At 38.1% G+C, this 27,864-nt stretch overlaps 1 protein-coding gene and 1 long non-coding RNA gene across 3 annotated transcripts in view; one reads left to right on the top strand and one right to left on the bottom strand.

Annotated features, from left to right (window-relative positions):
- Positions 1–27,864, bottom strand: part of LOC121410332 (macrophage mannose receptor 1-like) — a 70,556-nt gene that overhangs the window by 26,232 nt on the left and 16,460 nt on the right. For both annotated transcript variants that reach the window (XM_041602348.1, XM_041602347.1), the window contains 20 exons: positions 27,731–27,864; positions 20,460–20,495; positions 20,043–20,072; positions 19,627–19,766; positions 17,691–17,803; positions 16,559–16,689; positions 15,125–15,345; positions 14,359–14,447; positions 13,879–13,979; positions 13,187–13,313; positions 12,549–12,631; positions 11,405–11,521; positions 8,197–8,268; positions 7,937–7,969; positions 5,581–5,745; positions 5,082–5,170; positions 4,435–4,585; positions 4,223–4,261; positions 3,042–3,212; positions 2,108–2,236 (listed from right to left, as the gene is read on the bottom strand). In XM_041602348.1, coding sequence (XP_041458282.1) covers positions 2,108–2,236; positions 3,042–3,212; positions 4,223–4,261; positions 4,435–4,585; positions 5,082–5,170; positions 5,581–5,745; positions 7,937–7,969; positions 8,197–8,268; positions 11,405–11,521; positions 12,549–12,631; positions 13,187–13,313; positions 13,879–13,979; positions 14,359–14,447; positions 15,125–15,345; positions 16,559–16,689; positions 17,691–17,803; positions 19,627–19,766; positions 20,043–20,072; positions 20,460–20,495; positions 27,731–27,864 — 2,171 coding nt within the window. The remainder of the gene's footprint in view (positions 1–2,107; positions 2,237–3,041; positions 3,213–4,222; positions 4,262–4,434; positions 4,586–5,081; positions 5,171–5,580; positions 5,746–7,936; positions 7,970–8,196; positions 8,269–11,404; positions 11,522–12,548; positions 12,632–13,186; positions 13,314–13,878; positions 13,980–14,358; positions 14,448–15,124; positions 15,346–16,558; positions 16,690–17,690; positions 17,804–19,626; positions 19,767–20,042; positions 20,073–20,459; positions 20,496–27,730) is intronic.
- Positions 1,464–27,732, top strand: LOC121410335. The gene is made up of 3 exons (XR_005969319.1): positions 1,464–1,877; positions 15,062–15,131; positions 27,648–27,732. It is a non-coding gene; the product is annotated as an uncharacterized LOC121410335 (long non-coding RNA).

Below are 27,864 nucleotides of genomic sequence, written 5' to 3'. Positions count from 1 at the left end.
GGTCGAATTTGCGGGGATGATAAAACAAAATTAAAATGTTTTATAAAGGATGTCCTTTTTGCCCCAACACTTCGTGTTTAGAGTTTGATTCGCGCGAGGTGTAGAAGGCAGGCGCGGATCCAGGAGGGGGCCGAGCCGGCCCCGGCCCCCCTATTTTTTGACAACCTGCAGAAAAAAGTGTACTCTTTACCTTGATAGAAACTACGAAAAACAGAAAGAAAAGTAAGAAAGAGGTATTTTACCCATGATGTGTAATTTACAGCCTCGTAACGACCGGCCCGACCCCGAAAGGATACAAAAAAAGGTGAGGGGAAGAATTGGAAAATAGACTTTATATAAAATTTTTCGCGCTCGCATTGCCTGTGTAATGAATCCCATTCAAGAGGGTTAAATGACACTAATATATAACCATTATAAATATATACAATATATCCAGTTCTGATATCAATTTGCACACAATTTTTTAGCTCGCACATCAAGCTTTCAGTATTTTGTTTGATTAACACAAATTGATAATGTGTATCAAAATGTTCAGCTCGCGCTGCGCGCTCGCATTGTTTGATTTGTGAGAAACCTATGCTCTTTGGAAATTCTTACCAAAATTTGTCAAAATGCTCCTTTATCATGTCAGTATGTCAAAAAATTAAGCTCATGCTTCGCGCTCGCATTTAATTGTTTGAGACACACAGCTTGTTTATTCAAATAAAAACGCGCTTAGACTGTTCATTTTTGTCAGGTCGGAATATCAGAAATTTTGAACTCGCGCTTCGCACTGTCATTATTTAATTGGTGATACTTGTATCCTCTTCATTAATCACTAAAACAGTCCTAATTGAGTCACTTTTCACGTTACTATATGATAAAATTTCGGCTCGCGCTCGCATTGTTTAGTCGGATACTTATCTTTGTTCATGATTATAAAAACTGCTCTGAATCTTCAGTTCTAAGGACATAAAGTATCAACGATTTTTAGCTCGCGCTTCGCGCTCGCATCATTTATTAAGACCACATGAGATACCTCATATTGTTTATAGAAATAAACACTAACATATACTTAAAACTTCAGTCTTTAGTTAGAACTACCCCCTGAAAAAAAAGCCAGATTATAGTGGCCTATCGAGAAAAATGTTGATCAAAATATTTTTCGCCCCCCCCCCCCCCTATTGGCGAAAGCTGGATCCGCCCCTGGAAGGTGGGGAAAAGGTAAAGCCGACGACCGAAGGACCCGTAACAATAAAACATTCCTGTACTTGTTTAGGGGTTCATTTCAGGGAATATTTGTCAAGAGTATCGTTTTGTTTCCAATACTTGTTAAGGGTAGGGTTTCACACGCCAATACTTGTTCAGGGGTGCATTTTCATATGGAAATTACGTGTTTAGGGTGCTTTTCGAGACCCCGTGGTCGCGCATGGTATCCACTCGTGAATGGAAGTGGCCCCCCCCCCCGGGGGGGGGGTTTGTCCGAGCTCTTGTAACAAGCTTTGTCGCGGTAGACAGCTGCTCATTCTTTTTATTTATAGATAGACAGTTTTTAACAACGAGGACAAATCGTAAGGTTTCGGCACTGTGTTCAAGGCGTTTTTTTTTTGTTTAATATTTTTCAAAGATTTTTTTTTTTTACATATTTTGTTAGATATCGTCTTTTACGTCATCACAGAGTATCTTTTAATTGTAGAGATGTATGAAATATCATATAATATTCTATAATACGTTATATTAAATTTTACAATTATTGACGTCTCACGAAAATGATAACCGACCGATCACGTAATGAGTACACGTATCACGTGACTTGAAAATCTGCTCTGTCCCGCCTCGATTGCACTCCACGGTGACCGGCCCGACTGCCAAAAAATACTGGAAATAGGACTCAAAATGTAAGTTTCCCTTTATTTGATTACGTTCAAACAAGGATATTATGGGCAATAACAATTCAATTTTCACTCAATCATAAAAGGAAAGAAACTACAACTCGTGTTTAGTGAGTAATATCACTAAATACATGTCTTGGGTGCAGGAAACACAAACCGGTTTTTGCGGTATTGTCGCCTATGAGGTCCATACACGTTAATGTTAGGATCTCATTGGTACATGGAGTGATACTCACCTGGGTTCCAGTTGAGATAAGAGACAGGGGCGCCATCGCTCCATTCGTAACCAGACTCCATATTGGTATCATGAAGACCAATCCAAAAATTCCAAGCATTATAATTCAATGCGTAGTAAAGTGCATTTTCTAGCAGAAATAAGGATGATAATTATGACAATGCAAATTACAACATCAGTAATAGAGATTTAATAACAAAAAAATACAGGTGCTACAACTGTTACTAACTTCTAATAATAATGAACCTTAAATGAAACATATAATGACACAAAGTCATGTAGGAAATTTTTAATCTCAAAAGGAATTACTAGAATATTGTGAATTTCACCCACTTCACACACAATGTATGTATATTTATATAATCGCATGTTGGAAGACTGTATCTTCAATCCTAACTGATATTCCACAGTGTAAAGAAGAAATTAAAATGTGCATGAGAACATTTAATTGAAACACATGCAATGACAAACGTGAACCCCCGTTGACTACTGAATTCCTTTTATGTCATGGGCTTTCTCCAGAGACCAGGGGCCGATTGCACGAAAGGGTCTTTGCAAGGACCATCTTTCGTGTCGCCCATCTTTTATGATGCGCCATGTGAAACTCATTTTAAATAAATCATCTGCAAACATTTTTCATTCGTCCATTAAAATAAACAAAATATGCGTTTATAAAATGATGTGATGTATCATGACATTGTATAAAATTTGATTTAAAAGCAAGCTAACGAATCTTAATCTTTATCATAAATTTCAGAAACACCCCGCTTATAGCGTATGATAAAAGATGGGCGACACGAAAGACGGTCCTTGGAAAGACCCTTTCGTGCAATCGGCCCCATGTGGCTTCAGTGTGCATCAAGTTACTTAGCGATGCGTTGAGGAAATATAAGAATAAACCTTTGTCAGATTTGAACCCTTTATTATCTACTTACGGTGGTGGAATGCAGAATCAGCTTGATTGGTAATACTGGTAAGAAGACCACCCTCATAATGGCATTGTTCATCTGCTTTTGGCCAAGTTATTTTATCAGTTGCATATTTGAAGCAGTTATTACTTCCAGCATCAAATACCCAATTACTGCCGCAACGTCCGCTAGGAGGAACTGGGAATTAAACAAAGTAAATGTAATATACATCTATATATATTGCTATTTATTGCTGCTTATCATGAGTATTATAATTATCTCGATAAGATTGATGTTGATTGTGATGATTGTAATAATGTCAAATAATAATAATAATGATACATTTTATTAGAATGAAAACAAATATCATACATTAAAAAAATAAGTTTGAGGTTTTTCTTCACTCCATTTTCAAACATAAATATAACGCTATTCTTATTGAGGTAATGGTACTCGTAGTTAAACGGGCGCAGGAAAACAATGGTATAGCCGTTACCAACTCTTCCAGTGATAATATATCATTATAACATAAAACTAGTCCACTTTATGCAGTCTATTAACACAAATGCAATATATATGATATGATTGCATCTGTAGTTGCGGTGATATTGTCTCACGATGTACAAAATTATAAAGTTGTTCCTAAAGTTCCAATAAAAATTGAAAAAATTTCAATTTATAAAAACCTGATAATCCACAGTCTTCATTTGATCTCGTTAATGATATACATCTTTTGTATTGAGAAAGCGGCAACTTACGAAGATCATCGAAAAATTGACAACCAAATAATTTTATTAAACTGTTTAATAGAGAGCTTTGCGAAATATATTTTCAAGAGAGGAAAAGGAACATGTACAAAAAACGATTTATATTAGTCCAGATTACAAAAACATTTTCCAATGCAAAGGGTTTGATGGGAACTTAAATGCAAAGCATTAATTTTTTTCAACGACATCATTTCAGGTGACTTATTTTACAGTTAACCAGGGTCTCGCATTGTTAAATCAAATAGATCACATTTCATTTATAAAGTGATCCTAGATGTGTTGAATTTTTGAATGGCTTTTTATCTTGAAAAGTTTTAAAATCAGTAATATTGGCTAAAATGGATATTGATAAAAAACAGATATTAGTTATTTTGTAAATCATACACAAGCTTAGAAGATGGCGACAATAAGAAATTATTTAGACTTGATTTATCATCTTACGTGTTATAGGTGGAGCTTCTGTGACAGGCGGAGTATTATCTGTGTGAATGCAAGTAATAAAACTGTATATTTAGCATCTTGTTAAGGAGATAATGGTTTCAGATTGCAAGCAACAATATTATTGATGAAAAACTGGCCATTATCACAAAGCACAACCCCATTCCCAATGATTGTTGATAAATTTGAAATTATTTATCGATGAAAAAAATTACATTTTGCCTTTTTGCAGATATATCTGTTTTCGTCGTTGCAATTATTGTCGTTCCACAACCCAATCTGATGGTCATCAAAATATCCAAGATGCACGCAATCCTCGTTATTGACATTGTTTGGCTCCCCTTCAGCCCAATTCCAGAAATCGTACTAAAACAAGAAAAGAAACATTACCGAGATGAATCTACTGCAAATGTGAAAAATTACAATTACAAATTACAAATTAAAAAAAAAGAAGTAGGTCGTCTTCAAAAAAATGTTTAACATTCTATTTGCGTTCTTAGCACATGATTCAAATGAAAAATCTTCATAATCTGTTTATTGGAGAGGGTACTGAAATTGTTTTTTATCGCCTTATAGGATTTCGTTGATGAGAAAAGATAGATATAGGGTTATCTTGAATATGTAATGATATATAATTCTGGTGGCAAAGCGTGCTTTAATAACAATCTTCTGCCTGTAGAATACTGTTAAAAGCACACTTTGCCACGAGAATTATATATCATTACATATTTAAGATAGCCCCATATAATTTAAATAATGCGCTAAATTATATTTTGATACTTAAAATATCTTCTTAGGAAAGAAGTTGAAATGTGCTTTATACATTAGATCGTAATGATTATAAAATAGGCCTTATACTTACATTAGTTCCATCCGTCCACTTCCATGTATCTTCTATATCTCTATCATTTAAACCGATCCATGTCCAAGCGTTAATGTACTTTAGACGTTCTGCAAAACCGAAAAACAGGTGCATTTCTTTATACCAACAAGAATTCTCCCAGAATATCAAGTGTCTGGATTTGTAAAAACATACTTTTTGTTGAATAGATTCTGTGCTATATTAATTGCTCTCATTATTAAATTTATCATTGTGATTATTAGCACTTTTAATTAAAAAGTAGTAGTACAGTGGTAAGCCTAGTAGTAACATTATTACTACAATTACCATCGTTGTCTTAACTATCATCATAATCATGTTAATACAATCATGAGATAAAAAAATCATAAAAATGACTGTCTTTATAAGAATAGTAATTATCCTGTTCACTCCTATAGTGAGGAACTGTGTGATCTTGCCATCATTAAAACTGTAAAGACTCTCCTAAATCATGATTTCCATTCATGGAATAATTGATTACCTGTAATAAAAGACTGTTCCCCGATGGAATGAATACTAGCTAGATGTGATCCGGAAAACAATGCCGCGCACTCTGATTCAGCATCAGCAAAATTCTTCTCCACATTTGGGATATAGTAGCACCAATCACCGTATAGACCCCAACCGCGGTCACAAGATCCTACCTCTGAATGTTTTAACAATTAATAGTAGGTCGATATTATTCGTGTTTTCCAAAATTCAAGATCTGCTCCTGGTTGAATAAAAGCTTTTAAAACTGACACAATATTTTCTAGATTAAAATCGGATAGTGGCTAGAATCGGACGAACCAATGCAAATGAAAATTTAAGATTGCACACAAGGGCCTGCTGATACAGAGAAAAACATCGGAAAATTCCATCAAACTATCATAAAACTTTTTTTCATTCCAATGAAGAATAATGTCTTAGAAATCCTCAAAAACAGTTGTCAAGTAATTTGTTATTTATTCATTTATCTAAACAGACCCCTTTAAATCGGAGGCACTCACAGAATATGGTGAGTTAAAAAATCACATTATGTACAATCAATAAAAACAAGCAATTAAAACAACATAAAAAACAACCTATCAATCCCTTTACACCAAATGTAAATATATGTGATAAAAACGTTTCAAGATACCCTAAAATCAATATAATTTGTTCGCTTAATAATCCGTTAATTTTCTAAATGCTATCAAGAGAAATCCTCATTCATCATGTTCAAAATAATGAAGAAAGTTGTCTTAGAAATCCCTCAAAAACAGTTATTTGTTATGTTTAATCATTGGCGGCGGAAGCCAAAAATTTTAGGAGGGGATAACAAAAAAAATTTTGACAAGCAAAAAAAAAAAAAGGTTCTCAACCCCAAAATTTTAGGGGGGACGTAGAAAAAAAATTTGACAAGCAAAAAAAAAAAAAAAAAAGGTCATCAACAACAAATTCAGGGGGGGACCGTCCCCCCCTCCTCAAATTTAGGGGGGGACACGCCCCCCCCGTCCCCCCCGCTTCCGCCGCCTATGTGTTTAATCAAAACGTTTCAATACACCCCAATATCAATAAATCTCGTGTGATAATTCGTGAAATTTTCTAAAAGCTATCAAGAGAAATTCTCATCGTTTTCATACATATTGTACTCTTACAAGATATCTTTCTGAATTAATGCAATCCCGTATAGTCCCAATAAATTCATTTGTTCTGCAAATCAAAATCGATCGTCATCAAACATTAGGATAATAATTTGGTGATACTGTAGGTGCTTTGTAAGTTCTGCCAAACGTCTTTGGAATTCTCAATTCCAGCCTAAATTCCTTGCATCCTATAAAAGCCTTATCGAATGGAAATTACATATTCAACCCGGTCTTAATCGTTATTTTTAGACACTGTGATATAAATCTTGCGAAAAGCGCGCATAGGACTGTAAATAGTCAATTCGTCTACTGCCAACTTGACCACTTACCAAATGGTCTATTTTCATTTAGTCTAATGCCATTCCATCCATCAACATATCGTCTAACATCCATTTGGTCCAATAACCATTTGTCCAATCATCACTTCGTCTAATCACCATATTTCGTCTCATAAGCAGTTTTTCTAATATACATTCCATTTTCATTCATTTTGCACAAAATCGGACAAAATGGAAAATGGAATAAATGGCTATTGGACCAACTGGTTAATAGACGAAATGGCAATAAGACAATATGGATTGTGGACGAACTGATGGTACACCAAATGATAGTAGACGAGTTATGCGATTCGACAAATTGGAAATAAACCCGTAGGATCATTTATCTGACCCATGGTAGGACCAAAAAAACAGTGAACATGCACAGTATTTTTCTCACGATACAATGAAAATACATCAACCAAATGACACAGGAAAGACCCATTTAGAATAGGTGAGAATAGGGTGGCATTTCATGGGGCAGGGGGCGACCCACCTTCAATATCTAAAGTAGTGGGAACGGAAAGAAAAAATGAGCAGAAAAAGAGTGAATATGAAAAGAAAAATAAAGAAGAGATTTGGGTCGCGCATTTCTATTATAACCCCATTATTCAACTGAGAAAAATATGACCACCTCAAGTTCGCCTTGCCCCTACGAAATAGCTTGACGTCTTCCTTCTTTTAAGGTTTTAAAAATTATGAATTCGATGGAGATAGAATGAATACAGCTGGTGTAGTAAAGAATACAAATCAAGAATAAGGTAACCAATTCATGTCAACAATGGAATATCCTTTATAGGCAGTCTTATAGGTTCATGGTAAAATGCTGTAAGTATTGGTGTGTATGTCATTTTCTTCACCACGTCGATATAAATGGGTAATGTATATACTGTTTAACAACAAATGCACTCACTATCTGGGGCTGTCACAGGTGTTACAGTGGATCCTGATAAAGACAAATGAAAAGGTTAAATAAAATTAATTCCAGAGTAATGCAATATCCTCCACATATTTTTACCTCTCTCACATAAAAGACGTCATTTAGAAAGATTTCTTTTTAACATTGTTTTTAAAAATATTTTCTCTTATTGTCTAATATAACATGTCTGATAAGAGGAAAAAAATCGTTTCTTATATAATTGAAATCAATAGTAATTAGTGAGATTTTTTTACCAGCTTTGATCTTGCAGAAGAACCCAGCCAATAATGTGCATAGCATTTGATTCCAGAGTCCCATTTGGTCATCTGAAAGAAAGACAAATCAAATTTAGTTCCTGTGTCATATCATAATAAAGCGTCTAATACATGTAAACTATTTTTTACGTTCTTCGGGGAGCCAAAATGATAATTTGTCTTACATTTGAACGGGAATTCCTGTCACCCAGCGACAATTTTTGCAAAAAAAATGACACCACAAATTGTCACCCCTGCTCAAATTGTCGCCCCATTTCACTTAACACTTGACTTACTTGTTTGTGTGGGTGTGCGTGTGTGTATATGTGTTAATTAACAACACTTTGACGCTTCGAGGGAAACTAATGTTTAGACCTGCTGATGGTGAATATCACGTTTCAGACGGATTTTTTACTACTTTTAAACGGGTTTGAGAAGATTTTGAAATTTGTTGCAGGGACCTCTTCTGAGTCCCCACGACGTTTCATTAGTCTCGGGGATCTCAAACCTGTCTCAAAATACTCCAGTAACAGGAGGATTGTTCGCGAATGAAAGGGGCTTCGATCTGGCCCTCTGTGGCGAGCCCTCGTAAATTTGTCGGTGAATTGCCATTTGGTCTAAACCCACTTTGACTAATCTCCTTTTCTTCTCATATCACATAGTCTGATTCCATTCTGTCTATGAGCAGTCGGTCTAACTACCTTTGGTCTAAAGCACTTCGCCCATTCACATTTCGTCTACTGCCCACTTTGTTTATTGTCCATTTGATCTGTCACCCCTTGGTTGCTCTCAGGGACAAACTGATAATAGTTTAAATATTCATTTGGGCACTACACGATAACGCAATTAGACCATTTGGATATTAGACGAGTTGGTCATTAGATCAAATGAGAATTAGACCAAGTATATATTATACCAATCGCAAATCAGACCAAATTATCAGTAGACCAAATGATTTAAGCCCATGTGTATTACACAAACGGAGAATTTGTCCAGCTGTTGTTCGACCAAGTGGATAAAATCCGAAATTTCCATGGACTCTGCTGCTGTCCTCTCAGTTACCCCCCCCCCCAAGAGTAAATTGCCAGCTGGTCTAAACCTGATTGACGAATGGCCGTTTAGCCTCATCCTATACATGGCCTAATTCAATTTTGTCTTCAACCAGTTTACTTTTTGGTCTAATTGTCAGTTTGCCTATTTTTCCCGTCTAATTTCCATTTGGTCTAATACTAGTATCTAATTGGTCTAACACCTCTTGGTCAATTCCTGTAACAGATGGAAATATTCATTCGGGATTAAGACAAAAAGGCGATGAGACCATTTGGCAATTCAATGATTCGTCAATTATAGCCCTACCGAATGGTCATAACAGCAAGCAGGAATGATTCGACCAAGACCTATCATATGATATAAGACAATCAGAGAGTTTGACCAACTGCTCCCGCTAGACCAAGTGAATGTACCCCCCCCCCAAAAAAAGGAAATCATTATAATGATAGATTATACAAATAATGATAATACACGCATATACACACACACACACACACCATCCCTCAAACACACATTCCAAAACAACACTCAACTCTAACACAACGCAAACCTTACCACAAAAAGCGACACACACCAGGGGAGCGTTTCATCAATATTTTCATCCGACAAGTTGTCAGCTCTGACATCTTTCCATGATTTTGAATGGCTGAAAGGCACTGTTCCTATGGTAACTGTCGGATAAAATGGGACTTGTCGGATAAAATGTCCATCAAGTCCTTTCATGAAACGCCCCCCTGAACGCACATACAAGTTCATTGACCTAAAATGACCTTTGATCTTGGTCATGTGACCTGAAACACACACAGGATATTCAGGGATACATAGTTACTCTTATGTCCAAGTTTCATGAACTAGGTCCATATATATTTTGTGGGATATGACAACATTTCAAAAACTCAACATTGGTTAAGATTTCGATATTGATTACCCCAAAATAGTCTTCGTTCATTGACCCTTAATATATGACCTTTAACCTTGATCATGTGACCTGAAGCTCGCACGGGATGTTTGGGAATACCTAATTTCTCTCAAGTCAAAGTTTCATGAACTAGATTCATAGTTTTTCAAAGTTATGATGACAGTTCTACAAATACCCCCAAAATGGTCAAAGTTTGTTGAACTTAAGTGACCTTTTACCTTGGTCATGTGACCTGAAACTCAGGCAGGATGTTTAATGATACACTATTACCCTTATGTCTAACTTTCATGAACCAGGTTCATATACTTCAAAAACTTAACCTTGGTTAAGATTTCAATGTTGAAGACACCGCCGTCGGAAAGGCGAGACAAAAATTGAGATCGGCAAGTGCAGTACAAATTGTTGCAAGGCGTCACTTTGTGCAGGGGTGAGGGTTTGTAGTGCTAGTTTTTGCTCATCGCGAGATTTATTTATGCTGGGGTGATAATTTTTGGTGCAACAACCAGAACCATGAACTATTTACGGCTTGATGGGTGGGGCTTCAATCAAAGGCATGGACATAAGAGTTTGTATTTGATAACAATGCGCATAGACACAGTGATTAATCACCTTTATCAAATTCCATAAATAATTTCTCATCCGAAGATCGGGATTTCTTATGTCATATATATATTGTATAATCAAAATCGAAGACGGGTATAGACAAAATATTCAGCTTTTTCGATCGGAGTTCGGTGAAACTATGGTTCCCTTAATGATGCGAATGTAATCTCTCCTTGATTCGGGGCTGCGACCCTCAGGAAAATAGCGAATCGGATTCCGGCATCACTTCGGGAACTATAGTTCCAACCACCTCCTCTGGCTGCCATGCATAAAATGATCATAATCTACATGATTGTGTTTTTTTTTATAGTAAACACTGAAAGAGGTTAATTAGCTTGCTCTTCCTTCTTGCCAACTTTGATGTTGATACTAAAAATTGCCTCAACAGTTACATTGAAATAACTAACGATTCACTGATTGATAGATTGCTCCGAAAGCAAGGGGTAGTAGATTGTATGCATGCAGTATTACAATGGGTACTGTGAAGACGGTTGTCGGTAAATCTAACCATACCCCGCCCACCCCAACCCCTTGAAATGAAGGGAGTGGTTTGGGTAAAGCATTTAAAATGTTAAATCAAAATCTAATAAGGAATTATACAGGCTGAAAGAGCGTTATATAATTATTTATAGTAACCTGTGTAGAGATAAGCACAGTCTGCCTGCCCATAAGTATTCGTAGGTTGTTTAGGCCAGTTTTCATATGTAGATCTAGTCTCATGCACCCACTGCCATTGGCCATCATTGATGATATCTATAACAATAATACCAGAAATTAAGAACAATTATTATAACAGTATATTAATGATAAAAATAACAACAGCAATGATGATAATAATAAAAAATATTACCAGGATCGACACCGATTCTCAAATAAATGACAGGAATGAATTCGGCCCAGATCTCTCCTTTTTCATACTCTTCTTTATTTTTCTATTTTTAACTACTTACAATTCCTCCCCATGGTCCCCGAGCAATGATGAAAATATGATGATACTAATAATAATTAAAACTACGAAAAAAGAACAACAATGACAATAATAATAATAATAATAAATGATGGCAGTGACTAATTAATGTTTTGACAAGTATAAGACAATTACAAAGATTAAAAAAGGATAATTGCACATGTAGTCACACTACAAACGCTACTTTTCGCCTTATCAAAAATATTTCATACATAACTATGTTTTTTCGATCGTGTTTGTATCTTGTGAAAGGAGAAACTTGATCCATTTTCATTCCTAAGAGTAAAACATTACCAGGCCCGGTTGGTTACTCTTATAAAAGGGAAAAATATGAAGTAGGGAAGAAATAATAAAGTCGTTTCATATATCCCTCCCATAGCTGATATAAATGATATTTTGCCCATGATGTCTGCACACCTAATATTTAACCTCAGGTCAAACCAGGATTTCTCTAATTTTCTATCAAACCTGCTTTTATATATAACAAAAAAATCGGTAATCATTTCATTTTTTGGAATTTAAAGCAATATATGCTGGTACGCGTCTACGCGCTGATTTGTTTTACAATGGGAGAATTTTGTCCAGACACCATTTTGTGGTATGCTCACACATTTTTCCTACGTTTAACATTGTTCCATTATTTTTGCTTTTAGGTACTATTTTGAAAGAAGGAATGTTTGTGTCCGTTGCGAATCGTAATTGATAAAAAACGCGCATGCTTGTAATTGGGACACACCATGATACATATTTAAAAAGGTGGTACATTGTATAGATATTCTGTAAGTAGATGTTACATCACAGTTTACGAAGTACCTGAGTATCCGATCCACATATTGTAAACCTGTTCTTCATAGAGAGGGCCCATTTGCGAAGCAATAAATGTATTTTCTGCACCACTGTAAAGTAAGAACGAGGACAAATTAGAAATCCTTTCTTTGATCATGTTGATATTGGAAAGAACAAGAGGTGGTTTTACGAAACAAGTGAATGATACAATTGCAAAAATATTTATCTCTGCCGTTATAGTCCTTTTAAAACTTTTAAAGGAGGAGAGTGATCGATGCACAAACAAACGGTTATTAACTCACAGACACACAGGTTCAATGATAACTAACCAAACGAAAGCTTCAAATCTCAAGACATCCCTTTGGCTTTTTATTGTACTATATTGTATGATATTACATATTACATTCTATAAAATTGAGAAATTTACTCTCTGATATAGAAAATACAATGTGTGATTTTTTTAATTCAAAAATCATACTCATGATGATTGAACTCTGTGATGGCAAATATTTATTTAAAAAAAAAATCAATACCTAAAGGGTATAGATGGGGGTAGAATAACAATATATCGAGTTTCGGAAAATTGGGGGCATTCTAAGACAGAAAGGCAACTTAGGGGTATGTAATCCTTAAGCGATAAGATTTCTAAACTACATTCAACGTACTCCAAAATTGTTCCTAGCCATCCACCTTGAGTACTGCAGTAATAACTTGCATCAGTCCATGTTCTCTTCAGGGCGTTGAATTGATAACATTCTCCACCGTGGAGTACCCATCCATCTGCACATGTACCTGATATGAAATGTAAAAATAGATCCAACAGTTAGTCTTGATTCCCTATTATGATGCTATTCAAATTACAACATTCTACCTCTTCATAGTTCAATCTACTCACAGTAATTCGGTGATTGATTCAATTCAAAATACAATTTGGAACATCTATAATATTCTTGAAAAGCCTGGTAATACCACGTATCTAACGTCTTCGAAGACAGGCCAGGTCATGAGCAACCGTTAGATTTGTGGAATGAATAGATTTAGACAAAGATATACATCCATGTAGGTTAAAAGAAAATCAGCAAAAATACTTTTTGGAAAAATTTTTACTCATTTCCTTTAAGATAATTTTCTTTATGTGCCCCCCCCCCCATTTCCCATATTCTGTGCATTATAACTGTATTTCCATTTTAATGTATGTTAAGTTTAATTTGTTTGGTATGTTTGTGAGGATCACTTCTATCAAGATAATGTGTGTTTTTCATGATTCTCCCATCGGAGTTAATGTCAATTATGTACATATGAAATGTTTTTATCTTGAATTGGAAAGTACAAAATGAAAAAAGAAAATCTGTCCTACCTTGTGGTTTTTCGCATATAAATCGTTTCCTCTCATTACATTGATCTACACTCCACACATCTGGATATGGTCCTTGTATCATACCACATGCAGGATACACACTAGAAGAAAGGGGGGAAAGCGCATCAGATGTATATTTGTACATTGTAATATTGAGTGCTCTAATTTTCTTATGTGTTTCCAAAACACAAAAGCACAAATGACTACTTGTACATTAAAAAATAGCGGTCAAAACAAAGGACGTCAAGTATTGATTACAACATTATTTAACGTAAATTTAAGCGGAAAGAGGCAGATAACCAAAATTATTTTCATGTAAGGTCAGAGGATCAATGTGATTTTAAAGGAAATTAAAAAAAATATCTGTTGAACAACTCTTGGACATAACAAACGTGGAGGAATTCATAAGATTTTGCAAAATCAATGCAACTGCCTAGAATCTGTTAAAGGGAAAAGGACCGCTAATAAATAACGTCATACTCTGAATTAGGTTGATTCTCATCCCAATTAGTGTAGTCTTGAGGACCGGTACTAGTCCCATCTTGCCACGTGAATGTGTTTCTGTTGCCCTGTAATAAATAACAAAATATAGATAAGAGAAGGGAAACTGACGTAAATATATATGAAAGAATATTTTAAAATTGTCATGAAAATATTTCCCGCTTGTAAGAGTATTAATGATCTAGATACTTAACGATCATAAGTAGGTTATACATGTATTTATATTTATTTGCTTGAGTGCATATTGTATTTTAAAAGTAGATTAATAACGCTCAGTAAAATATATAATTGCAGAAAACCTGCGGCTGCATTGCACAGTGCTCATGGAACAATGATAATGTAGATTATTATTTTCTATTACCATGTAACCGCTGATGTAAATTTTGTTAGAATGAATTCTCCGTTTTCTGAATGAATTATTGTTGATACTGAAAGCTTTTAAAATACCCTTTATAGACACGGAATCGCAGCATGTATACAACCCAAGTGAGTATGCCGTACATTTACGTTGTAAATGGGAAGGGGTGACCATGCTAAAGATCAGATGGTTATTATTTTTTACGTTTTAGTACACGGTTTTGGAAAAAAAGGTGGGGGCTGAAGCCAACCCAAACCCTTGGGTCACCAAATAATTATGCCCAATAAATTACCACTTATATATCTCAATGAATATTTATTCCAGATAATGACATTTGATGAGTTTGCTACAACATGCACAAAGGAGTAATTAGAAGAAAGTGTATACTTCATCGGTAAGTCCAATCCAGTACTGTATGTTAGCATGACGTAGCTGTATTGAAGTAGCAAATGTCTGTTCTTCTTCCGTATTGATAGAAATGATATATCCATCCATAGAAGAGCAGTAGTCAGTAGCCTCATAAAAACTTTTTGTGTCAGATATCCACCTATAGCACTTTTCACCGGAGGATTCCCATCCATCTTTGATATCGCATTTAGGAATTTCCTCTGCAACAATGAAATGAAAAAAATACAGATCTCCATGGAGAATTTCAGGTCAGAAACAAAACCGTGCAAATTCATTATTTTGATTGGAATACAAATGGTGGTGATGACATTTATGAATTATGAGGAGGATGATGATGATGATAATAACAATTATTTAATAAACGATCAATATAATGATGATGACGGATGATGATGATATTGATTAGACTCGTTTTGTCAGTTTTTGATAAATTATCTCTAGTAGTCAAATGCTTGTATTCACTTTCAGTAAAGATGAGATGTTAGCACGACATTTTATGAGATTTCAGTTAACTATAGATTATCAATGTCAAACAAGCAACTTAATTAATTGCCGTCGACTTTTTGACTACCTTACAATTATTTTTATTTTGACCTAAAGTTTATTTTTATCAAAGCAGAATTCCTTTCTTTTTTGACAAATGGAAAAAAATCAATTTTGAGTCAAGTAGGTAAAACCCGAACAGCAATTCGGACAATCCATCCCTTCCATAGTTTGTAGTTTTAAGAATATACAATTCAATCTAATTCAATTCATTTATTGCAAGCACCTTGGGCCTAATGGGAAAGCGCAATAAAATAATCCCTGAGAAACGAAGGAAATTTTATATATTACATTTTAAATATTCGTTTTATAGTTGTTTAAATTTCAATTCAAGTATTCTTTGAATAACTAAGATATAAATTATTGTTTTGTCATTAAAATGCATAATTAGTTTTGGGCTTGTAAGAAAACAATTCTAAACTTATATCTAGTACACAACTGTGACATTTCGGAAGATTAGTCTGAAGATTAATCCGACAAAATCTACTATTGTTGCAACTGATGTGTTCTTTTCAAGAAATAAACAAATACATTCAGTCTTCACTAGTATCCTAATATATTTCATTAGTGTACCGAGCGTTTAGGAAGTAGTGTAGACTTTTAAAAAAAATCCCATCAAACAGACAGGATGATATCAAGATGATGAAAATAATATTTTCAATTTAATCCATGATTTCGATTTTCACGATATTAAAAGGTTTTTTTCTTCATTTTCTCTAAATCAAGAAATGATAGCCCATTAAGTGATTTTCATGTGTCCTAACACACACACACGTAAGAATACAATAAGGGCAATTTACAAACAAAAGCATTCCAAATATCCGTACAAAATGCAAAAATAGTTATTTCAACACATTAAATGCATTATACCGAATCCTTTTGAGCAAGCGAAAGCATTGAGTGCCAGACACTGTTCATCATTCCATGTCCCTGCTGTATACATCTCTACACAATCTTCTCCGATGCCATCATAGTTGTTGGGATTACCAGGAGCCCAATTACTACATTGATTGAAACATATATAGATATTTTTTGTTGTATATCAAAAAGTGATAGCATTGAAAATTCATTGATATAGAAGGAGAGGGATATAAGTGTTCAACATAAAAACATTCATTCTTTCATGATACCGAATTTCTCTCATTGGCATATCGATTATAATTTCTACATTATTTCCCAGACGATTTTGCAAAATGGAGTGTCCATTGGTGGACCTGTCACAGCAATCTAGATACTATCAAATGCATAAGAGCTACCGTCTGGTCCCTCGTTACACTCCTCTCACACGAGGGACCAGTCATTTTGGAGTGGGATTTACATCTTTTTAGAGTGCATTATAGCTCCTTCTGGAGTGAATAGTTTTTTTCCAGATTAGCTCTATTGCATTTAAAGTATTAAATCGGGTTTACAATTTACAGGTATAAATCACTTTACAAATATCACGACAAAAATGCAATTCTTGTTTTCGTTTTTTAAGCTTTAAAGTGGGCACCGTTAAATAAAAAAAATGTTTTTTATAGTGCAATCTTTTCCATCAACTATAGTAGCAATATCTTAACAACCAACTAGCATGACTAGTTTTTTATGAAACGGGTTCTGGTATTTTTTCGTTACTGTTAAATATAGTCCATTCTCCAGTCCAAACCAACGTCTTTACAGTAATCCATTAACATCTATTACTCTCTTTATGAACATGATGAAAAGGCAGCCTTATATTTATTTTTTTCAAAACAGGTAAAAGTAGAAGCTGGACATTCATTGGGATAAGTTAATAGACGCTATAATGGTTAAAATGATTATTTTGTTCGAGCGATGACTATATATGCCGAGTTTCATTAAGTATTTCCTACAAAAAACAGTCCTGAATGACCTACAGCTTTCAGATTCAATCAGCGTAATATATGAAGTTCTGATATTCAAAAATACACACTAAGAATTGTGAATTAATATTATTACAATCGAATCATAATATCAAAGATTGTAATGTAGTTGAAATAGTTACGTGAAAGATGGTTCAGTTCCGTCTGTCCATACGAATGTGTTATCTTCTATGCGATCATACAGTCCAATCCAGAATACTTGGTTGTACGGAGCTGTCTGATCTACCAACCAATTCTATAAACAGCAAAACAATGCGTAAAGGAGAACACTATAAATTTCAAGTAAAGAGAAATGTAGGTGATTTCATTTGAATAATTTCATTTCATCAAACCCATGACAATATATTTCCACACATTTTTTTTTTAAATACACCCTCATGGTAATGCAGCTTATAATGGATTTTGTTTATACGAATTTTCGAGGAAAACGTGATTTGAAAAACTGAAGAATATACACACTATTTCATAAATTTTTGTTTCAATTTCTAGAAACAGACCTTTTTATCTTATTTTCAGCATTATGCCACTCAACAAACAAATAGGTATAAACGGAAACGCACACTCACGGCAAGTCTCATTTGAATAATTTTTGCATTCACATACTCAAAAGTGCTGAGAGTACGTTTTATCTCAAATTCAAATTTATTTATTTCACATCTCTTAAAAAAAGGATAAAATACAAATTGAGTTAATGCAATAGAGTAAAAACAACAATGGCAATTGTACAATTTAGACAAAAATAACAAGAAAAAAACATAGGGTAATGAATGGTATGTGAGGGAGTAACAAAAAGACATTGGGCTATCTAGACTACTCTCTTTTTACATTCATTACTGATCATAAAACAAAACAATATCTTCCAATAAACTTTTAAGATTGAAAACAAATATTAGCACATTCGGTCAGTTTTGAAACGCACAACGTGCCTCAAAGAGGGACAAAACCACTTATTTTACACCTTTTCAGCAATAAAGTTGACTCCCCCCCTGCATGCTATTTTTTTCTTCCCGGCCTCAAAATATCGGAAAAGACCATTTGCTTGGCACAGTAGAACAATCTTTGAGCTCACAATTTGCAAGATTTTGTGTTCATATCCCAGTATATGCAAGATCTTGAATTTATTATGAAAAGTGTATCCTTTCTATGATAAACTGAGGAGATATTTTGAACTAGATTGTCTTGCAGCCTTTAAAAAGACTCCAAAAGGTTAATAAGTTAAGCCATATTGTGGTACCTACACCGAAGCTGATAGGTCCTGCGTAAACTACGCATTTCATATGCAATCAGATTCCCCATCCAATTTTTTCACGACCAGAAAGAAAAAAAAGGAAAAGGGTAGAGAGAAGGGTGAAATATGACATAACTTTCTAGACATGTCAAAATGTATCATAAAATTGAATTTTTGTAATGAAAATGTCGAAATTGTTATCGCTTGCTTCCCTCGCTCGCAATTTAAAATAACAAAATTTGCCCGATACAGTATATCTGGCACCCTCAAAATTTTTGACTCATTATGCCGCTGCAGTCAAGGAAACCACTGGACAGTATGCCTGTAGCAAAAAAATATCGATTGCGGCCGCAACAATATTTGTAACTCAGCATCTAGATTTGTTAGGTTGTGAAAAAAAGAAGAGAACAAAAACAGAATCAAGGAAGATAAAAGAAGAGCATAAGATAAAAGGATTTAGTTATTTAACTCTATACGCATATTATGCAATTTTGCATATTATGCAATTTTGTAAGATTGCCTATGATTTTTGAGTGATTTTCGATTCTCAGGTACCCCTGCCAACTTATGTAGTGCATCTATTTTTTTGTCTGAAGGAGCTGAAGGAGAGCAGCAATAGACATTCTACTTTGATCGATGAACAGACTTAGTCCTACAGCATCGTTGGAGTAAACTAAACTAATATTCTCCTCCGATGTAAATTTCATATCAAAGAATATTTTAGATTTTTTAAAATGATACATACACAGTCAACCAGCCAATCAATCATTCATTCGCATAGAGAGGACTGAGCACATGACCAGGCTTTGACTGAATTAATAAAGACTTACATTCATATCCTGACTTTCCAGTTTGATAAGATTTGCATGTCTTTCTTGGCAGTACTCCTGAGCGATGTTAAATGTACTCTTTTGACCTACAATTAGTACGCAAGTTTCTTGATATTTCATCCATCCATCTCCACATTCAGCTAAATGTTAAGAAAGGATAAATATGAATATATAATTGGTTTCTTTAAACAATAAAAGGCCTATGCATAAACGAAAGTTAGATTATATAAAATTCATAACTTTATTGCAATTTTATCAAATATATACTTAAAATCGAAAATTAATGGTGCTTCTGAACAAATCAGACGAAACTTTGAACAGATATCGTTTATGTCATGATTCGACTGCTAAAATGTTCACATTTTATGTATATATTTTTTCTTTGGGAGGGGGGTCAATACTAATTAAGAACTTACGTGACAACGCTGGTGGATGAGTGGGTCTGGCTATAAAAATAAAACCATGAAAATAACATTAGTAAAAGTAGAAGTAAACAATGCATTTCTATTTAAAAAATACCATCAAACCTGACAATTAATGATGTAATTAATTGAATTACTTAAGCCGAAGTGCTCTCGGTACATTGGTTTGAAAATATAAGACATGATTATATGGCAAAGTTTGATTTGAATTTTACACGTAACATAGGTCCATGCTCTTAATAAAAAGAATATCCTGATATCACACCAATATTACTGTATTAATAATAAATCTACCATTAACAAGATAAATAGTACTGTCACAACTACTTTTGCTTTCCATGTGATATTACTTATTGTATGTTGAACCGTTCATAAGTAAGTTATATAGGAAACAATTAAACAAAAACTTACGCGTTGTTGAAGGACCAGGGGTTGTTGATTTAAAGACTGAGATGAGAAATAAACAAGTGTAATATTTCGTTAATAATATTTGGGTGATCTACGAAGTGCACTATGAATTCAAATTTGTCTCATTTTTGGCCTGTTTTCTCTCTTGTGAAACTTGCAGCCGTGTAATCTGTATTAAACTAATATTTTATTTTTTCGACATGATATTTCATTTGAAAGCTTTTACGTGAAACACCTCATCTTCCTTTTGTTATAATTCATTCCCGCTGCCGTGCGACCCTGTACGAACGCCATGATAATTTTTTAATCATTCAAAAAAAAATATATACGATCAACACGATTACCACAACTGATCTGATACGATCTGATAGGATCACTACGACTTCTTTATGATAAAGAATGCCGTCACCGTAAGAGCTGGGTAATACTGCAAGCCTTGTGGTCGAATTAAAGTCTAAATTTACTTCAATAACTCCATACATCTACTTGATTTGCTAGTTCAGCCCTCTGGACTGCCATACCCGAGTAGAACTCCCAAGGATTTAAAAAGCGCGAGCGCGCCCTCTCCCGTTCAGGCTTACTACCCATGATCACCGCGCAACTAGCGTCCATCTTCCTCTTTTGCTTTCGGCAAGCCACCTGTCAAGACGTGCTCAGATAAGTCTCCTAAGAGCTCAAATCTTTTTGAGCTTTGGTATATTATTTTCGCTTATCTGTGGTGCATTCTCCCTTTTAATTTCAATCTTTCCATTTGTGTGTAAGATTGTGTTCAGAATTTACACTTGGCGTGACCTTTTAGACGTGTTTTTGGTGACACTTAAATTGTTTTCTAACGTTTGAGTTCTCGTCGCGCCGCATCGCTAGCGCGTTCGCGAGGCACCGGGCTTGGCCTGCCTACGTGGCAGCAAGCCTTCACCACCTGTCATGGTTATTGTTCTTCACGTTCAAAGCGTGGTGGCTTTTGGTGCCGTTTTTGAATTAAATTCTAGACAGCCTCTACACTTTGTTGTCGAGGGTGTTATTGTTATTTCTTTTTGCAGGTTGGGATCTTCAACTCTGTTCCTTCCTTGCTTTCTGGAATTGATTTATTAAGATTTTCGATTGATTATTGATTGATTAATTCTTCAATTCTCTTTCCTTTCTGTTCTGAATAAATTTCTTAATTGATATTTTATTCACAGGCGGATCTTAAAGCTCAATTCCTTTTTCCTTCTGTTCTGAATAAATTTCTTGATTGATATTTTATTCACAGGCGGATCTTAAAGCTCAATTCCTTTTCCTTTCTGTTCTGAATAAAATTCTTGATTAATATTTTATTCACAGACGCTTCGGGGATTGTTTAATTCGGCTTACGCAATTATACCTGATGATTGTTTGGTTATTCAATCCCCCCTAAAAAAAAAAAAAAAAATTTTTTGTTCTTTACAGGTGGGGTCTCCTTCCTGTTAGAAATTTTTTTGACCTGTCCCGGAATTGTTTTCTTCGTTCAATTCCCTCTTCCCTCCTAGTCTTATATATTTTTTTATTTCGACAGGCGGGCTCTACGATTCCCTTTGAGGATTTACTGTGTCGTTCTTCCTCTTGGAATCGTTACTAGAGACGTTCCTCCTTCCTCCTGTTCTGAATTTCTTTACCTTTCCACAGGAGGTTACTTTTTTTTTTTTTCCTCTTGGAAATTATCGTAAAATTTCTCTTATCTAGGAATTATTTGTCTCTCAATCCCTTTTCTTCCTGCTCTGAAATGCTTGTTTTTGTGTTTCTTCGCAGGTGGAAACTTCTTTCTCTTCTGAACTTGCATTCATTTTTGAATTTTTGTTTCGAATTTTTCCTTCGGGCACAAAAAAAAAAAAAAAAAAGAGAATATAGTAGGGGAACCTTGTAGGAGTTCTTTTTTCAAAGTCTCCGACCTCCTTTTTATTTTCTTACAGGCAGATACCTAAACTATTCTTAGGTTCTTCTTCCTCCCTACCCCTCCCCTCTTGTTTTGTTCTGTTTGCTCAAACAAACTCCTTTTAGGAGGAGGGAAAGACCACTCCGGTCTCCACTTTTAATCTAAGCGAGATCTTTGTAAAAAAAAAAGAAAAAGAAAAATTCTTGTTTTTCCTTTTTCAGGGTAGAGAGAGGTATCTTTGAATGGGACTAACACAGCCCCAGAGGACCTGGTGCCCTCCACGGGGACCGTCCCGATTGCAAGTTACAGAAGTCGGCCGCCTCCAGGCGAGCAGGAGGGACGCCGCGGTGAGCGCCCAGCGGCGGTGAGTATGAGGGTGCGTCGATCAGCATTCCGAATTTGCGGTCGGATGCTAAGAGAAGGAAGGCCAAGACTGTGGTGCCACGGTCTCGGACAAAGGAAAAAGTGGTAGCCAAGGCTTCCAAGCCTAAACTAGGTCCTGCCGCCGCAGCACCCATAGGGCTATGCGACCCACCGGCTACCGGGTCACCAGAAGTCCGGAGGGAGAGTGCGGTTCTCTCCCCCCGGCACAGGTCAGGATCTCTGCCGTATAAGTCGTCCTCCGTTGACAGCATCGGGAGAGATCGCCCAGCCCCTGACCGCGAGAGGCGTCACACAGACTGTAACCACAATCTGATCGTGACCACAATCTGACCCCGTCAGATTCGGGTGAAGTTTCGTTGTTGGCGGCCGCCCTGCCAGGGGCGGCAAATCGTAAGAGATCACCCGTGCCTCTTGTGCCTTCTTCTGCTCCGGCCACGCCGGCGGAGCCCGCAAAATAAGAAGAAGAAGAAGAGGTCGAAGGAGAGGTCGGCCAGCCCTGTTGCCATGGGCATTCCTCCTTCAGACCCTCTTATCGGTGGCCAGATGTTACAGTCATACATGTTATGCTGCTATATTCTGCTACCGCGAGAGGCGTCACACATCGGGCTGTGACCACAATCTGACCCCGTCAGATTCGGGTGAAGTTTCGTTGTTGACGGCCGCCCTGCCAGGGGCGGCAAATCGTAAGAAATCACCCGTGCCTCTTGTGCCTTCTTCTGCCCCGGCCACACCGGCGGAGGCCGCGAAGAAGAAGAGGTCGAAGGTGAGGTCGGCCAGCCCTGTTGCCATGGGCGTCCCTCCTTCAGACCCTTGTGTCGGTGGTCAGATGTCACAGCTATTCATGCTGCTACATTCTGCTTTCGAGTAGTGCGGGTTCACCCCACCCTCGACGTCTACTCACCCCGCTGATGCCCCTGAGCATCAAGCGAGACAAGTGGGCAATAACCACCAGACACCCGGGAAATCCTCGAGCGATTCTGTTAAATCGCCAGCCAGTGCACCGACTAACCGGGTGCCCCAAGATCGCGTGTGCTTTCCAGCATTTTCGTCGATCTCAGAGCACGTGTCCCAGCCGACACGCGGGGCCACCCCGGCGCTTACTGGACAACCTCCCGGTTCAGTCCATAGAGCGAGACTCCCTTTACGAGGACAACCCCTATCCCGCGGGCGACTTTTCAGTAAGCGCTCAGGCGCTGCTTGACAAGTATCTACCTCACATCTACCCTCCGAGCGGGGGTATTGATGAAGCAAGGGAGTCCATATTTTCTCGCCCCGCCTCTTCAGGCGCTCCGAGCTCAATCGGCCGAATTGGGGGTCTCGGAGAGTGACGGGGTCGCTCTAGACGAGGCGGCTCCTACGACGAGGAAGCCGCCAGCTCCGTGGGTGTAAACCCACCCCCGCTCTGCTGCTGCCCGGAAGCGCCAGGCTCCGGCGCCGCCGTCTCGAAATTTTCAAGCCTCTCGAGGCTAGCGAGAAGGCAGAGGCAGGGGGGGGGGCGATTATTATGCAGGTACTCCCGAATTCGCCCTCTACGTCAAGCTCACATACGGCGACGACTCCTTCAGCGGTAACCCTCTCCATTCTTCCCCCTAAGCGGGCCCGTAGATTGGAGGTATGAATCTCTTACATACCGCATGCCGCACTTCTCTCGTGAGAATGTTTGGCTGCTTTGAGAGGACAACCTATCACGTCCGCGGACCGTCCGCCCAGGCGACGGGACCGTCGCTTTTCTGGCCTGAACCTCACTTTCTATTCGAAAGTAAGGGTGCCCTGTCTTACTTAGCTCCTACCCTTGCAACGCCAGAGTCAGGGCTATAGTACAGACACCCGTTCTCCAGCGATCGCCGCTGAAGAGAGGGCGACTCTGATATGAGCACCATCACCGCTCAGCGGTATGTCTCACTATCTCATAGCTCTCCGAGCTTATGAGTATGTATATCGGATCTGAATGTCACGGCGATTAAAAGTTCTCCTGTGCTTAATAATCGCTATGCCTTCACCACCCGATGCATTATGGTTATGTTAACCTATTTGTCTCGTATTCGGGCGGCTCGTACGAACCCTGCCCGAGCTGCCATCACCGGTCGTCCCCCCGGACACCGCCGGCAGCACCCGCACCGAATACGTGGAAGGAATCAGCTTTTCATATGCTAGATATCCCTCCTGTTGACATTCACAGCTGTTCCCCGAGTCTTTCCCGGTTGGGTAAACATCATCTCGGAGGAAAGTAACCGCCGTACATCTCATGAGATTGTTGGCTATGTACGTGCGTTCAAACTTGTTTAAAGCCCCAGGATTCTCTGTCGGCATTCTATGCCTACTTTCTGGGCACACCCACCGTACCGGGTCGGCGAGTTCACACCAAACTGTACACCGCCAGACCATCGGTCGAGCTCTAACTGTCTATCTTATAGACTGCCCTCTATGTGGGTCAATCTTGCGGGCGTCTCCGCCGCTCCCTCCTTGTGCAGAGTGGTCTACGGTGGATGTTTTTACCGTGCCCGTTAGTCGAATCGGCTTCTTTCTTAGAAATTTTTTCACGGCACACTCGAGTCGCCCCGCATGCTGCTTTCATCCTCCTTCCATGCAAGGCATGTGGCCAGGGTCACCGCACGACCGAGGATGATGTAACAGTGGATGGATGTATGCTTATGCCTTCCTAACCACGATCACTACGACCCGCCTTCTCTCGGGCCGACTGTGGATGAGCCTCTCCATGTAAGTGATTTACTTCACTGGAGTTCTTCTTTTAGAAATTTAGATTCTCATCCCCCGCTGCTTAGGGCGTCATTTTTGCCGCCCCCCCCCCCGCAGCTTTTTGGAGCTCCTTATCTTACCGATATCGGACTGTTCCACGCTGCCGCAACCGGCGCCGGCGGTGCTCGCTCTTACGATCACCTGAGAAACAGGCCTTGTGACTGTTTTCATAAACAACTGGTTCTCACCGCAGACTGATGGAAATTTTGTGATTACTTCCTCAAGTCTCCTTCGCTTGTTTCTTCAAGCGAGGACTTCGACACTCTTAGCCAGTTTCCGTCCCTAACTTGATAGGACAGGGCCGTTGCTACCTCATTCGATTCCGTTGGGAATGTAACGGTTGAGGTATCATATCTGGCGATGTCTGTTCGTTTAGAGCATCTCTTGATGGTCGTTTACACGTAATATCGTGACAGATTTTTTTTCGCCAGCTCCCTCTGGCGTACACTTGCTGCTGCTAGGGATTCCCCCGCCCAGCGGACAGCCATCGCAGCCTAGCCTCACGGGCTCTCTCGGCGATGGTGGCTTGAGCCAAGCCACCTCTTCCACCGCGGGCACTGCACCCTCAGATGGGTGCTTCAATCAGTATGGGAGAAAGGGGATCCTGAGTTCTCTCTCGATCACTCGGTCTAACACACTTTTGTCGTGATGTGTACCGCGCTGTATCCCTGACACGCCCGGTTGAGCTGTTTTGACCAGACTGCTCTATTCTACATAGGCAACATGTCCGCGGCATTCCTTATTAACAGGATGGCACTCAGTCGCTTTCTCGACCCTTGTCTGCCTTACGAGTGGTTTTCTTCCTAAATCCCTACTCTCCGTCGTTCCTGGTCCCCTTCGGACCGCTAGTAACTTTTTACCACAGCTCTCTATCAGAATTCTGCAGATTTCTGCCCTCACGCATTTGAGACAGATATCGAATTCTGGGCGTTTTCTCCCACGCGGAGGCTTCCCCTACAGAAATTTCCAAGCTTGCGGGAAGCGTGCGACTAGCTTGCGCAAGCTTGCGGCATGCTAGTAACTAGCATGCGGTTAGCTTAATAAGCGTGTGATATGCGTGCAGAGTAATAGTTAAGCGATCTTTTAGCGAGCAGGGACTGTTCGCTAGCATGCACTCGCTTATTAAGCGAGTGCCCTGCTAGTCGCATGCTAGTTACTAGCAAGCGGCACGCTTAAATTTCGGTAGGGGTTCTGAGATATCTCGCCTTCTCAGGTTGGTCGATTGATCACTTACTGAGCCTTAAAAGCTTCAGTTTTCCGATCACGATTCTTGTTGAAATTTTCAACAAATTTCGATTCTTACGCTCTAGTCAGCAGGTGATGTTGTTCTCCTGACACTAGGCCGAGGGCTCATGATACTTAGTATTCCTGAGTATACAGGGCATTCCTCTCGAGGACATTTTTGAGGGCCGCCTTTTGGCGCTCAACTAACTCCTTCACTTCTTTCTACTTGAAGGACATTCCGTCCAGCGAGGCGAGATTTGCTGCTTCGGCGCTTAAAGCAGCTGCGGCTTTTTCCCCCTCTCCCTAAATTTCGTTGTTTTTGTTTTTTCTTTTAAATTTTCTTAGGCTTACAATTGAAAACATGCCTCCCTACGGTTTGAGTCCGTGCTGGTCTAGCAAATCAAGTAGATGTATGGAGTTATTGAAGTAAATTATGAAAATACTTACCTGATTTTCTTATTTACGAGATAACTCATACATCTACTTGATACCCTCCCACCGACCCTCCGCCTTGCGTAGCAACATGTTTCAACGTATGGGCTTGCGAAAGGTGAGGAAGATGGACGCTAGTTGCGCGGTGATCATGGGTAGTAAGCCTGAACGGGAGAGGGCGCGCTCGCGCTTTTTAAATCCTTGGGAGTTCTATTCGGGTATGGCAGTCCAGAGGGCTGAACTAGCAAATCAAGTAGATGTATGAGTTATCTCGTAAATAAGAAAATCAGGTAAGTATTTTCATAATTGACTTTAAATCGCAGCCGATGGTCGCATCATTACGATTTGAAAATTGATTTGCATCTTTTCCTACAGGGAGGCTTGAAATATACCTGATATTGATTTCAATATCAATACCACTATTCGGAACTTTGATCGTTGAGATTTCAAAGGTTTGAATGTTCATATTTTATCAATTGTTACTACAATTTCTTTGAAATCAGATCGCCACAGATCGTGAAGTAGTGTGCGCCTGCTCGCCGGGATGTTTATAAGACACCACCCTTGATTCCAAGGATATACATACCAGTGGGTCTGCTACATATGTAGTTCTGATAAGCAACACATTGTTCATCATTCCACTTTCCTGTATGAGCATATATTTCCACACAATCTTCATGGAGGCCATCACTTTCATTGGGTTCGCCTGGGGCCCAGTTA

This window comes from Lytechinus variegatus, chromosome 3, assembly GCF_018143015.1.
Source record: "Lytechinus variegatus isolate NC3 chromosome 3, Lvar_3.0, whole genome shotgun sequence".
Taxonomy (NCBI): domain Eukaryota; kingdom Metazoa; phylum Echinodermata; class Echinoidea; order Temnopleuroida; family Toxopneustidae; genus Lytechinus; species Lytechinus variegatus.
This window is presented reverse-complemented; position numbering and strand designations above follow the sequence as displayed.